General features: G+C 52.9%; 4 protein-coding genes across 4 annotated transcripts; 3 read left to right on the plus strand and 1 right to left on the minus strand.

Moving 5' to 3' along the window:
- Positions 1-4906: 4906 nt before the first annotated feature.
- On the plus strand, positions 4907-5775 carry CGCA056_v012235 (uncharacterized protein; the record flags this gene model as incomplete). The annotated part of the gene is made up of 2 exons (XM_037327479.1): positions 4907-5331; positions 5415-5775. The coding sequence occupies 2 exons, from the start codon at positions 4907-4909 to the stop codon at positions 5773-5775; spliced, it is 786 nt and encodes a 261-aa protein (XP_037173855.1).
- A 209-nt stretch (positions 5776-5984) lies between these two features.
- CGCA056_v012236 (Isovaleryl-CoA dehydrogenase) lies at positions 5985-7308 on the minus strand (the record flags this gene model as incomplete). The annotated part of the gene is made up of 2 exons (XM_037327480.1): positions 5985-6078; positions 6128-7308. The coding sequence occupies 2 exons, from the start codon at positions 7306-7308 to the stop codon at positions 5985-5987; spliced, it is 1275 nt and encodes a 424-aa protein (XP_037174070.1).
- Positions 7309-7654: 346 nt separating this feature from the next.
- Positions 7655-9480, plus strand: CGCA056_v012237 (putative methylcrotonoyl-CoA carboxylase beta chain; the record flags this gene model as incomplete). Its single annotated transcript, XM_037327481.1, has 3 exons — positions 7655-8205; positions 8259-9303; positions 9358-9480. 3 exons carry the CDS (start codon positions 7655-7657, stop codon positions 9478-9480), a joined length of 1719 nt encoding a protein of 572 aa, XP_037174060.1.
- Positions 9481-11213: 1733 nt separating this feature from the next.
- Positions 11214-11810, plus strand: CGCA056_v012238 (uncharacterized protein; the record flags this gene model as incomplete). Its single annotated transcript, XM_037327482.1, has 1 exon — positions 11214-11810. The coding sequence occupies one exon, from the start codon at positions 11214-11216 to the stop codon at positions 11808-11810; it is 597 nt and encodes a 198-aa protein (XP_037174655.1).
- Positions 11811-12027: the final 217 nt, after the last annotated feature.

The raw sequence follows: 12027 nt of genomic DNA on the forward strand, positions 1-12027 counted from the left end.
TTGGCCACTGGCGTTGCAGCGGCCTGCGAGTTTACCCCCAGTTCTGGGAATTGATGGGAGCCCCCCCCCCCCGGTCTAGATCCTCCACATCGTTGGCCCGCCTCCAGTCTTTGGCTGTCCCTCTTCCACCTCCCCCAAGGGACCCTGTGGAGCTAGCCCAGAGAAAGGATCAGCTTCGTCTCGAAGGAGAGAGAATCTTGAACGACCTGTGACCCAACATGCACCTTGCTCCAACCAGTTTTTGGTCTTCTCTCGAGCAACAAGATTGGGCATCTTTGGCTTTCTTCCCCACAGCTACCCCAATTTTCCTACACCGGACGAAGTTCTAGAATGCCCTGAGATTTGGGGGTCCAAGGGCCTGGCCATCTGACCTCCTGCTCTCCTGAGCCCTGGCCTGGGAGCTCCGGTTTGGAGCCCCGGTGAGCGGACAGCTGCTTCACGGTCAAGCAATCAAAGGCAAGGGAGCCTGCACCGACACATCTATTTTCCTTTTTTCTGTTCCCATGTCCCAATGTCACCTCATCACGTTGATTGGCACTTCCATGCTGTTGGTCCGGACACTCTCCTATTACCCACTCCACGATCATTTTCTGTTGAACACGAGGTTGGAAGGGAGGTGGCTAACAGACCGACATTACTGATTTTCACCCCACGCATCCCCCTCCGTTCCGCCCGCATTCTGTCGTCGTCCGATCACCGCCGGGTCCCCGGATATGCCAATCACTTGACCAGCTCCGCGAAACGGGAAGCCGCTTTCGGCCATCCGCTTACAATTGCCATACTCCAAGTGTGTCGGGGTTTCTGGAAGCGCATCCCACCTATCTTATTTTGAGATGATTTTTCTCCTACACACTCACGATACGTTTCTGATATTATCATGCCATGCACGTCTCGCATTCAACTAGCCAGGATACAAACAGCGGTGTAGGCGCTTTTGTGTTTAGATCGGTTCTGACCAGTAAATATGACTTCCCAGCAGCATCTTGATTTACTTCATCATCTTAGAAGATGGGATTCATTATGAATATCTACTTGCAGAAGCTCGTCTCGCATCAGATGAGATATTTAACGCGTATGCGGAGATTCAGTACTAAGTCTATTTTCACCTACTCGAGAAACGCCATTGCTAAAGCAGTACCAGGTCTCCTGACCCTGCTGCTCTCAGTGACAAGCTGAGCAAGCAGATATTTAGGTCATTAAGGTAGACACAGTATATTGATTGTTCACCGCCTGGGCCACAAAAGTCTCCTCAAATCATGATGACTTTTGATAATGATTTCAACCTTCTCATACGAAAAACTATACACCAGCACGGCCGTCTTGTTGGCATTTTAACTTCGAAATATGATGAATTGAGCTTAACGTGTCAACACTTGAAAAGCAGTCAGTCAGTAAAGGCATACTACACCCCAGAGTAAAAGTCTCAAATTTCTGTTCCTCGTCTAACACTCTACGCAGCATTTCTTCTCGCTTTCTCTCGTTCATCAAATAACGGAATCATCTTGTTGTCCCAATCAGCCGCCGAGACCCCATCGCGGAACCGCTGTGCCAGCAAAACCTGCAACCTCTCGGTGTTCTTGGCCAACTTACAGTGGGCACCATGCTGCATCAAAAGTTGAATGTAGTCCAATTGATACGCCCACAGCGGCTCATGAAACCAATCCAGGAACATCGAACCACCAACTTCAGAATGAATATCCGCACCCTTCCGTAAGAGTTTCTCAGCAAGCCTCTTTTGTGTTGCACTGTCACGCAGACCGGTTATCACGTCTTGGGGTGAGAGCCCAGACTCCATATGTTCCGGGCCGTTGAGTGCCACGCACCGGTTCAATAAAGAAAAGGACAATTGATGATCAGACTGGGTATCTGCGGTGTCTTTGCTTGCATTCAGAAGCAATTCGGCAGCCTGGAAATTGATCTGCACTAAAGCCAAATGAATCGGTAGACTGGCATCTAGAGTAGCGTTGACGTCTGCCCCGTGGGCAAGAAGACTTGGAATCGCCATCGTGCGCTTGGATATCGCTACATGAAGCGCGGTTAGACCAAGATAATTGCGTTCATTGACCTGCGCACCATGCTTCAGCAAAGCTTCGACAATCCCAACAGCGTCGCTGCCTGATCTCACGGCTGCTAGGTGTAGACAAGGTAGCCCTGTCTTTTCGTGCTTAGAACCAGCATCGAATCCTTGGTTGAGAAGAAACTCGAATACTGGGAGAGAGGCATGCATAACTGCGTGTATGACAACGTCTCCTTTCAGGGGGTTTATTCCCCTAAAGTTGGCATACAGAAGCTTCAAAACCCTCACGTCATTTCCTCCGGATGCTTGAAAGAGGAGGTCTTGTAGAAAGGCGGACGATAGCTTTTCGTGACCAGGTAGGTGAGATTTGTTGGCGTCGTTGCATACACGCTCAAGTAAAATCTTCGCGATCCGATAATGCTGCTTGTGAAAGGCTGCTTGGAGCGCGCTGACCCTAATTTGGTATCCTTCGGTGACTCTTGCGCGGTTGTCGAGAAGAAGACGAACTGTATCTTCGCGACCAAAAAAGGCCGCATAGTGGAGAGGAGTATATCCCTTTTCGCTCATGTGGTTGACACAGTCCTTGTCGTGATGTTGCATACGTTTGAGTAGCGCCGGGATCATGGAGGTTAGTCCAAGAGCTGAGAGTACATGGAGAAGACCTGGGTCTTCATCCACACCGCCGTTAATGTTGCTAGGGCTGGGCATCGCACACGGATGTGTGAAGAGACACCACCACAAGTCTCGAATTGCCGATTGCTCACGGAAGAAGTGTGCGTTGCTATTCAACAGTTCGCTCGCTGTTTCCCCGCAGGATCTCGCATGGTCCGCCCAAGCATGGACAGCATATGAGATCCAGTTCTTGTAGTTGTGTTGAAAGCGCATTAGTGGTAAATCGCTATTCCCAAGAGTGGTCTCGAAATTGCCAAATTTCTCAACCTCTCCTCGTATGTAGTCCCCTTCTCGTGCGAGATCAAGCTCGTTTACGGAATTGAGGCATTTCTCAACTATCTCGAAGTGTACTTTCTTTGCGTCGAGTCGAAACTCCTTCAGAACAGGATCATCGTGAAGATCTAAACGCAGAATATAATCCCCAACTGAACTGTGTATGAGGGATAGTGTCTCCCACGTGTCCCACGGTGCTATGCCCGGGACTTCTTCAAACTTGCGGACCTTCAGTAGCGATCCAGACATTTCCACGAGATCTTGCAAGTTGCGGTGCTTGACGTCTTCTTCTCCCCTCCCGGCGTTCCAAGCTTCCTCCAATTGGGTTATGGACAAGGGCATGGTAGCCACTGTAACCCAGTGGAGAAGACGTGCGACCTGTCTGCGCCATCTGGGAGGAATCTTACAAAGCATGCGGGCGTAGATTGCATCTAGACCTTCAGGCACGTCAATCAGTACTTGTTCAATCTCCAGTTTTCTGTTCATTTCCACGATCTCGTTGAGTACGAGGCCTGCCCAAAGAAAAGTTCCATCACAGCGTTGTTGAATTGTAGAGACAACGTCATCCCAAAATGTTTTGTCGAAGCTCGAATATGCTGGGTGCGTTCTGACTTTTGCTTCAATGACCTGATGTACGTCCGAGGCGATAGCATGTGCTTTTGATTCAAGGTCGAGACGCACAAATCCAAGAAGTCCGACATTCTCCCGACTGACGACTATAATCTTGAACATGTTTGGAGTTGGATGAAGTGCCCGCCCGGATGGGTCGAAGAGAGTCCTAAGGTTTCTGACAAGCCATCTCGTACTATCTTCTTTGCACTCGTCAAGTCCGTCCAAAAGAAAGACTAAGGGCCCGAGATTGGGGTCAGCGAGCACGTCTAGAAAGATTTGCCAGAGTGTCGCTGGGCAACCGAGGGTATATCGCGCTCTATCTGCTGTTCCCATTCGCCTCACAGCATGGTGGGCAAGGTCGAGTTGCTTCTCAAAAATCTGATGAAGCAGGGTCCTCAGTATGGAGGCTGCTGTGCTGTGCATCTCGCTTCCATGCTTGCAGAAGTAGAACAGAACTTTCGTAGGATTATGGCGAAAATGGATTTCCAACTCCACGGTGAGGAACATGGAAAGGATCGTTTTGCCTCGACCAGGACCACCGGAAATCCAAAGAAGTTGCGAGCATTTGTTGGCCAACCAGGCCTTGTATATCTCGTCATCCCGAATCCATTCGCAAGTTCCGTCCGTTCTTTCGCCTTTGAAGTTGATGAGTTCGCTGCGGTCAACTCTGGGATCTGTCACGTAAAAGGCTTCCATGCAACTCTTCAACTTGGTCTTGGGGTTTTCTTCGCCTGTGGATAGTCAGTCACCGCACTTCCTTTGGCATAAAGGGGTGCTATGCTCACCAGAACCAAATTGATTCACTCCCACGACACCTGTTGCACCGGGCCAAATGTTAACATTCCCAAACGTGATTGATGGTGGATCCATTCTGTCGATGCTTGTGGTTACCGTGTAAATCAAAGCGTCGGGTTTTGTGGCTGGAACTCGACGATGGACGATGGCGTTTTAATATTTTGATATGTCAACGGGACAAACCCAGTATGATCTCTTCTATGCTAGACCATGGGATTTTTATTTATCTTCTCGTGCTTTCCACATTGTGCTTTGAAGCTGAAACTGTCACATTCGCGATACTTTGTCATTAGTCCACCCTGAAAGGAGCCAAGTCTCATATGCCTTTCGTTCTACACCTCATCGAAAGCAGGCAAAGAAGGATGTCTTTCTGAATGTTGAACGCTGTCTCAAGCTCACGGGGCCTCTTTTCTTTTAGGCCTATTAAAGCCCCCTTCTGTCGGCCTCTCACCATCTGCTTGCTTCATCACCGGCTTCCAGCATCCGACCATTTCCATTCAAACTCCCACGAGCCCAGCGACACCCCTTTTGGAAACGATGGCTGAGATACTCGGGGCCGTTTCAGGGGCCTTCGGCCTCACAGCCACGGTCTTGCACAGCATCAGAGTCATTTACAGCGACATTGACAGCATGAAACGAGCGCCGCAGGAAATCTCGAGCCTCAAACAAGAACTCAGAAGCGTCGAATGCCTGGTTCAGAGTCTCCAAGTGTCTCTCGAGGCAGAAGCTGGGACCGACGATAGCCAAGAACGCGTGATCGTAACCGCACTCCTCGCCTGCGAAGCTTCGTGTCAAAACTTCCGTCGCGAATTCCCTAAGCTTCTGCATTCGACAGACGGAGATCTGAGTTTGGTTGAGAAAGCCAAGTTTGGGCTCTGGACCAAGAGAAGGATGGTGCCCTTCTTGGCTGATCTGAGCAGCTGCAAGTCAACCGTCAGTCTGGTTCTCAGTGGCGCAAACTAGTAAGTTCTCAAATTCAGTCTGCTTATAAGCTTTGGCCTCAAGCTATCAGGCAAATCAGAAATACTGACCATCAATGTGACAGCTTTGCGGCCCGCGAGCAATGCAAGCAACTTCAGACCTTTGTTGCCAAAGAAGCGACCGGACCACGCCACCAAGATGAACGCATTCTTGAACTCGAGGACGACGACCTTCGACGGGCAGAGCAGTGGTCCCAGGGCTATCAGGAGCAGCTGTCTTTGTTGCTAGGCAAGGTTAACTTGAATCGGACCAAATTCAAAATGGGCCGAGTGGACATGGTGGACTCGCATGGCGCCGTCGGTCTCAACAATGTAGACGGAACAGAGGGCGACTTGGATATTCAGTTTGGCGATGTCAAGGCCGAAGGATCTCGGGCTGTGGTTGGATACAACAAGAACATCGATCTCAGCGCGCTTTTCAAATAGCCACTGCGTATCTGGTGGAATATGGACTGCCATCGGAGGGTTTGGGGGAAAGGTCGCACTTCAGGTCTTCAAACTCTGGAACTCTGTACCGGACACCATTGCGGCTGTGCAAAGTATTCTTAGATCTTGACACTGAGTAAACTGGTCTAACAATTTTCCACTTGGATGTCCCAAAAACTTGATGTTCACCGTACGCCAGCTCTTTTCTACTACGCAAGATGAGCGTATTCCTTGTTAAACGCCCTTCCGATGACCATTCTCCTGATCTCCGATGTACCAGCTCCGATTTCATACAATTTAGCACTGGTGTTATGTTAGCCATAGTCCAATATGTGACCTTGAATAAACTTACTCTCTCAACAGCCTAGAAGCTGGCATTTCCTCCACGTAACCCATGCCTCCAAGAAGCTGGATGCTATCCAACGTACATTCTGTTGCCCTTTCGGCAGCATACAGAATAGCACCGGCGCAGTCTTGCGTACGGATAATTCCGTTCTCGTCAACAGCCTTTGCTGTAGAGTAGGTGTACGCCCTTGAGGCCTGCAGCTTCGTGTACATATCGGCCAGCTTGCCCTGGATGAACTGATTCTGGGCGATGGGGATGCCAAACTGCTTCCTCTGGTGGGTGAAGGGCAGCGCCACGTCCAGCGCAGCTTGCATGATTCCTAAAGGTCCGGCGCTGAGAACGAGACGCTCAAGGTCGAGACCCTCCATCAGAACGCGAACACCTCCGTTGAGCTTGCCAAGGATGTTCTCCTTGGGTACAAACACGTTGTCGAAGTTGAGCTCGCCGGTGTTGCTACCGCGCATGCCCATCTTGTCGAGCTTCCTAGCGCAGCTGAAACCCTTGGTCTTGGTCTCAACGAGGAACGCAGTCATGCCCTTTGAAGCCTTCTCAGGCTCCGTCTTGGCGTAGACAACGATGAGATCGGCATCCGGGCCGTTGGTGATCCACATCTTGGAGCCATTGAGGACATAGCCGCCATCGACCGCCGTCGCTGTTGTCCTCATGCTAACAACGTCGCTGCCAGCGCCAGACTCAGACATCGCCAGAGCACCAACGCTGGTACCGGCAATCAGGCCTGGGAGGTACTTCTGCTTCTGCTCCGGGGAGCCATTGAGCTGGAGCTGGTTGACGCACAGCTGCGAGTGCGCGGCATAGCTGAGACCAATCGAGCCGGAGGCCCTTGAGATCTCCTCCATTACAACGCAATGCGCCTGGTAACCCATGGCCAAACCACCGACCTCCTCGTCGGCGGTCATGCCCAGGAAGCCGGCCTCGCCCAGCTTCTGCCACATCTCATTGGGGAAGGCATTGCTCTTGTCCGTGTTGGCGGCGACTTCCTCGGTGATCTCGCGCCTCGTGAACTCCTGCACGCGCTCGCGCAGCTCGGAAAGGTCGGCTTCTGACGGCGCTTCAAACCCCTTGGGATGCTTAGAGGAATAACGTCGGGATTGAAGGGCGGGGGCGGCCAAGGGTCGCAACTGGCGAGCCGGACGCGCCAGCGATCTGAATACTCGAACACTCGACATGATTGCGCTCCAAAACAAATACGGGCTTCAAAAAAGGAGAATTGAGAGAAGAGGAAGAGGAAATTGGCTTGTTCTCTTGTTGTTGATCCGAGTTACCTTAGCTCGACGCCGCAGCAGAGGTCCAACCGGGAGAAGAAGGTGCTCGGCTACGGGCGGCTTTTCGCGGACCGAGGCCAATGGCTTGGACGTCACACGCTGGAATGGTATCCCGTCAGCAAGCGAGCTCTCCCCTCGAAACACCCTCCCATATCCAAGGGCACCGTCGGCAAATGTAGTTTGTTCTTCTCCATTGCCGCCTTCTCCAGTCACCGTACCGTTGGCAACACCCTTCGCACACGTCTCGAAAATGTCTCTCTCACGGTCGACAAGAGATGTCCTGCTGCTGTCGCGTCAATTGACCCGGTCGAGCTTCAGGGCCCCCCGCCTTCCGCGATCCTCTCGCACCGTCGCGACCTTCACCCCGCCGCACCAGGCGAACGCCATATCCCGAATCCAGACCAATGTCGATCCTACCTCGGAGGAGTTCAAGGAGAATGAGCGGCAGATGGGCGAGGTCATGCAGAAGATGCAGGACCTGACAAGGAAGGTGCACCTCGGTGGTTCGGCTAAGGCAAGGGAAAAGCACATTGCGAGGAAGAAGATGCTGCCGCGCGACCGAGTCACTGCGCTAATTGACCCGGGAACGACCTTCTTGGAGCTGTCTCCTCTGGCTGCACATGAATTGTACCCCGAGGCCGACGTACCCGCGGGCGGCATCATCACGGGCGTTGGTGTTGTTGAGGGCGTGACCTGTGTGATTGTTGCCAACGACAGCACGGTGAAGGGCGGTACATACTACCCGATTACCGTGAAGAAGCATCTGAGGGCGCAGGCCGTCGCACAGGAGAACAAGCTTCCGTAAGACGCTCCTGTCCTGCGCATAATCAATCAAGAAGACTGACATTGGACAGCTGTATCTACATGGTCGACAGCGGCGGTGCCAACCTCCCCCACCAAGCGGACGTCTTCCCGGACCGTGATCACTTCGGACGCATCTTCTACAACCAAGCAAGGATGAGCTCGATGGGAATACCCCAGATTTCGGTCGTCATGGGTCCGTGCACCGCTGGCGGGGCATATGTCCCCGCGATGAGCGACGAGAGCATCATTGTCGAGAACCAGGGTCACATTTTCCTTGCGGGCCCGCCGCTGGTGAAGGCTGCCACGGGTGAGGTGATCAGCCACGAGGAGCTGGGAGGCGGCAAGATGCATTCTTCGGTCTCCGGCGTGACCGATTACCTCGCGGTTGACGATGCCCATGCAATCACCCTTGCGCGCCGTAGCATTAGCAACCTGAATTGGCCGAAGAAGTCCCCCGCAACGATGGCCCCGGTACAAGACTACGTTGAACCTCTTCACTCGCCCGAGGAGCTTTTGGGAATTGCCAGCACAAACCTGAGGAAGCCCCTTCCCATTAAGGAGGTCATTGCTCGTATTGTTGACGGCTCTGAGTTCTCCGAGTTCAAGCAAAATTTTGGAACCACCCTTGTTACCGGTTTTGCCCACATCCATGGTTACAAGGTTGGCATCGTCGCCAACGACGGTATCCTATTTGCAGAGTCCTCCGTCAAGGGAGCCCACTTTATCGAGCTGTGTGCTCAGCGAGGCATTCCGCTAGTCTTCCTCCAGAACATCTCTGGCTTCATGGTTGGCTCCGCTGCGGAGCGTGGGGGTATCGCCAAACACGGCGCCAAGCTGGTGACGGCCGTCGCTTGCGCCGATGTACCAAAGTTTACCGTCGTTGTTGGTGGTAGCTACGGTGCGGGCAACTACGGCATGTGCGGCAGGGCCTACAGCCCGCGCTTCCTCTGGATGTGGCCCAACGCCCGTATTGGTGTCATGGGCGGTGAGCAACTGGCCGCTGTGATGGAGACTGTTGGAAAGCAGGTCGATCCTGAATTGAAAGAGAGAATAGAGCGGGAGAGCGATGCTACCTACTCATCTGCCAGGTTATGGGTAAGTCACAACGCAACATCCACGTCACCGATACTTGCTAACCATGGTTCATAGGACGACGGTATCATTCCCCCGCAGCACACTCGCAAGTACCTTGGGTTGGGTCTCAGGGCAGCTATGTCAGGCCGTAATGAAGTAAAGGCTGGTGATACCAAGTTTGGCGTGTTCAGAATGTAAAAATGCTTAGATTTAGGTTCATCCATGAGGCGTTGGGAGAAATGCATTAAGAAAGTTCTTACACCCGCTGTTGAGGCGCCTGCACGGCAGCCCAAGTATCACCTAGTCGTTTCAGTCTACGTACAAGACGCGTCAATAAACGGCAGTGGTCGATCGAAAAGCACACGATCAACTCGCCTCTCCAATGACAGTCGCCTCGCCAATTGCCCGCTAATGCCGAGGCTTGGTGTTATCCGAAGCTCATTAAGAGCGGCTAGATGTCCCGGCCGCTTTCCCGCGGTTGCATTTGACGCCACGCCGAGCATCTCAGATTGCCGTCTTGACAACGGCTCAAAACCCAAAATCAGATGGTAAAAAGCCCATCTCGGCCAAACGAAAGGAATGGCATCCGGGACGGACTGCCTAGTTCAGAAACATTACGGGGCCAGTTCTGCAGCAGATCGGGGCAGGAGCCAATTGCGCGGACCGAGCTCCGGGGACCCACCGGCCGCCACCCCTGCTCTTTGCCGGCGGTGTACCTCGGGCTCCATCTTCTTCATTCTTCATCATGCTCCAATCCTACGCAGCTGGATGCCGGCAACCATGGAACTCAGTCCTCTCCCCACGAATTCTGCGGGTCAAGCGTGCCAGCAAGAAATAACGTGGCTACAGATACGACCATCCACGTGCCGTCTGGCTGAGCATCATGGCAGCTACACCCGACATTTCGTCTAGTGAAAGGTCGTGCCATCCGATGATCTCATGGAAACGACATTGGCCATCTTCCGATGTCCGACGAAAATCAAAAGCTTGCGGCTAATGCTCAGCCGTTCAGCCCAACATGCGACAGATGGGACGGATGCGCATGTGGTGACACGCAACTCGACCTACCCGGAGCTAGCAGCGGAAGCTCGCGACTGATCCCATTCGCCTGTTACTCGACAACGGAAAGATCTCACCACTCATCGAAGATATCATTTCCCGCATGCGTGGTTGGTCTGGCTACACCACCTCAACAACCTCCTTTTTTTTTTCTCAATTCTTCCGTTTTCCATTTTCTTGGTTCCCGGGCAGACCGTGGTTCGTCGGCGAAGGAGAGGGGCGAAGGCGAACACCCATGCAGTGCGCTCCCACCCTAGTCTGACCGATCTCCAATCCTTGCCTCACCGGTGAACCCTTCACCGGACCCAAAATATGCAACTCTCTCTTTCAGGATTTTTTTGCTGCCTCTTTGCACCTGCTGGTAATGGACAAGCCCCCCCCCCCCCCGGTCAGTGGGTAGGAGGGTGTCAAACGGGCTGCAAAGCCCCTTGCGGCATCGCGCCTTACTCTTTCCATCCGTATCTCGTCCTCTGGCTGGTTGGGATGACGGTAGGCACATGCAGGGGAGGGGAGAGACCGGTCTGCAGGCTGCGATGTTGGCAGGTCGCGAAGATATGTGTGGGGGAGGAACGGGGCGGGCTGAGCCAACGACGAACCCGAGGATCGTCAGCTCGAGGAAGCAGGCTCTCGTGATACGTTCACCGCCACGAAGTCGTTGGCATATATAAAGAGGATTACCCCGGTCGTTGGTCTGGCTTGATCTGGCTGTGTTGACTCATTCTGAGACGCTGTTGGGAGACACGTCTTGATCTAGGTTCAGACCCTAGATTTCATCTGCCTCAGGTCGAGACACATCATCAAAGCTCGAAGTCAGATCTGTCATCTGTCACTTCTCATCTTACCAGAAGCATCTACCAAACAAAGACGGCAATATGGCACCCTCAGCCTTACCCGAAGAGCCACAGATGTACGCCCCAACCGTCACCGAGATGGCTCGCGGCCGACGTTTCTATCCCTCCCACAGATTCATCACAAGCTGTGGCACAGTCACAGTCGACCTGAATGCACGCCGGGTGCTCCTCGTATACAATAAGCGCCACCGCATCCATCAACTACCAAAAGGCCGCAAGAACATTGGAGAGGATCTACTGGCGGCGGCGTTGCGAGAGACCAGGGAAGAGACCGGTGTTGTGGTGACACCGATTCCGCTGCAGATCCGGACGAGGGCGACGCCGGCGGATGCGCCACCCGGAGCGCCGGATATCACGGAAGAGACGGACAGCACGGAGCCGGTGGCCGTGTGCCACTACCCAGATCCGAACTCTGGGGCGATGAAGATGGTTTTCTACTTTGTTGTCGAGGGCAGATCTGGACTTGCGCCAAATGGATGGACGGGAGAGGATCGGTCGAAATTTGATATTATCTGGGTTGACTTTGCCGAGGCGGCGGACAAGTTGGCGTTCAAGGAAGATGGCATGGTTGTCACCAAAGCATTGGAGGATTTGAGAGTTTCTGGGTATGACGCCTGATTTGCTCTGGTGCTGGTGCTCAATTGGGACAGGGTTGGCGTTGCGAATCGGAATGGGAAAGGAGACATATTTGTTGACGGGTAATTTGACTCGTCTGGGGTTTGTGTGCTGGGTTTTGGTTTATGGGCTATGATACCCATCTACTTGGATAGCAAGGACCGGTTAAATTGTCAAAAGTTGATTGAATGCTTGTGGGACCGCAGCTCAGATACAGTAT

The sequence above is a fragment of the Colletotrichum aenigma genome, assembly GCF_013390185.1.
Source record: "Colletotrichum aenigma strain Cg56 chromosome Unknown KSG_Cg56_contig08, whole genome shotgun sequence".
NCBI classification, from domain to species: domain Eukaryota; kingdom Fungi; phylum Ascomycota; class Sordariomycetes; order Glomerellales; family Glomerellaceae; genus Colletotrichum; species Colletotrichum aenigma.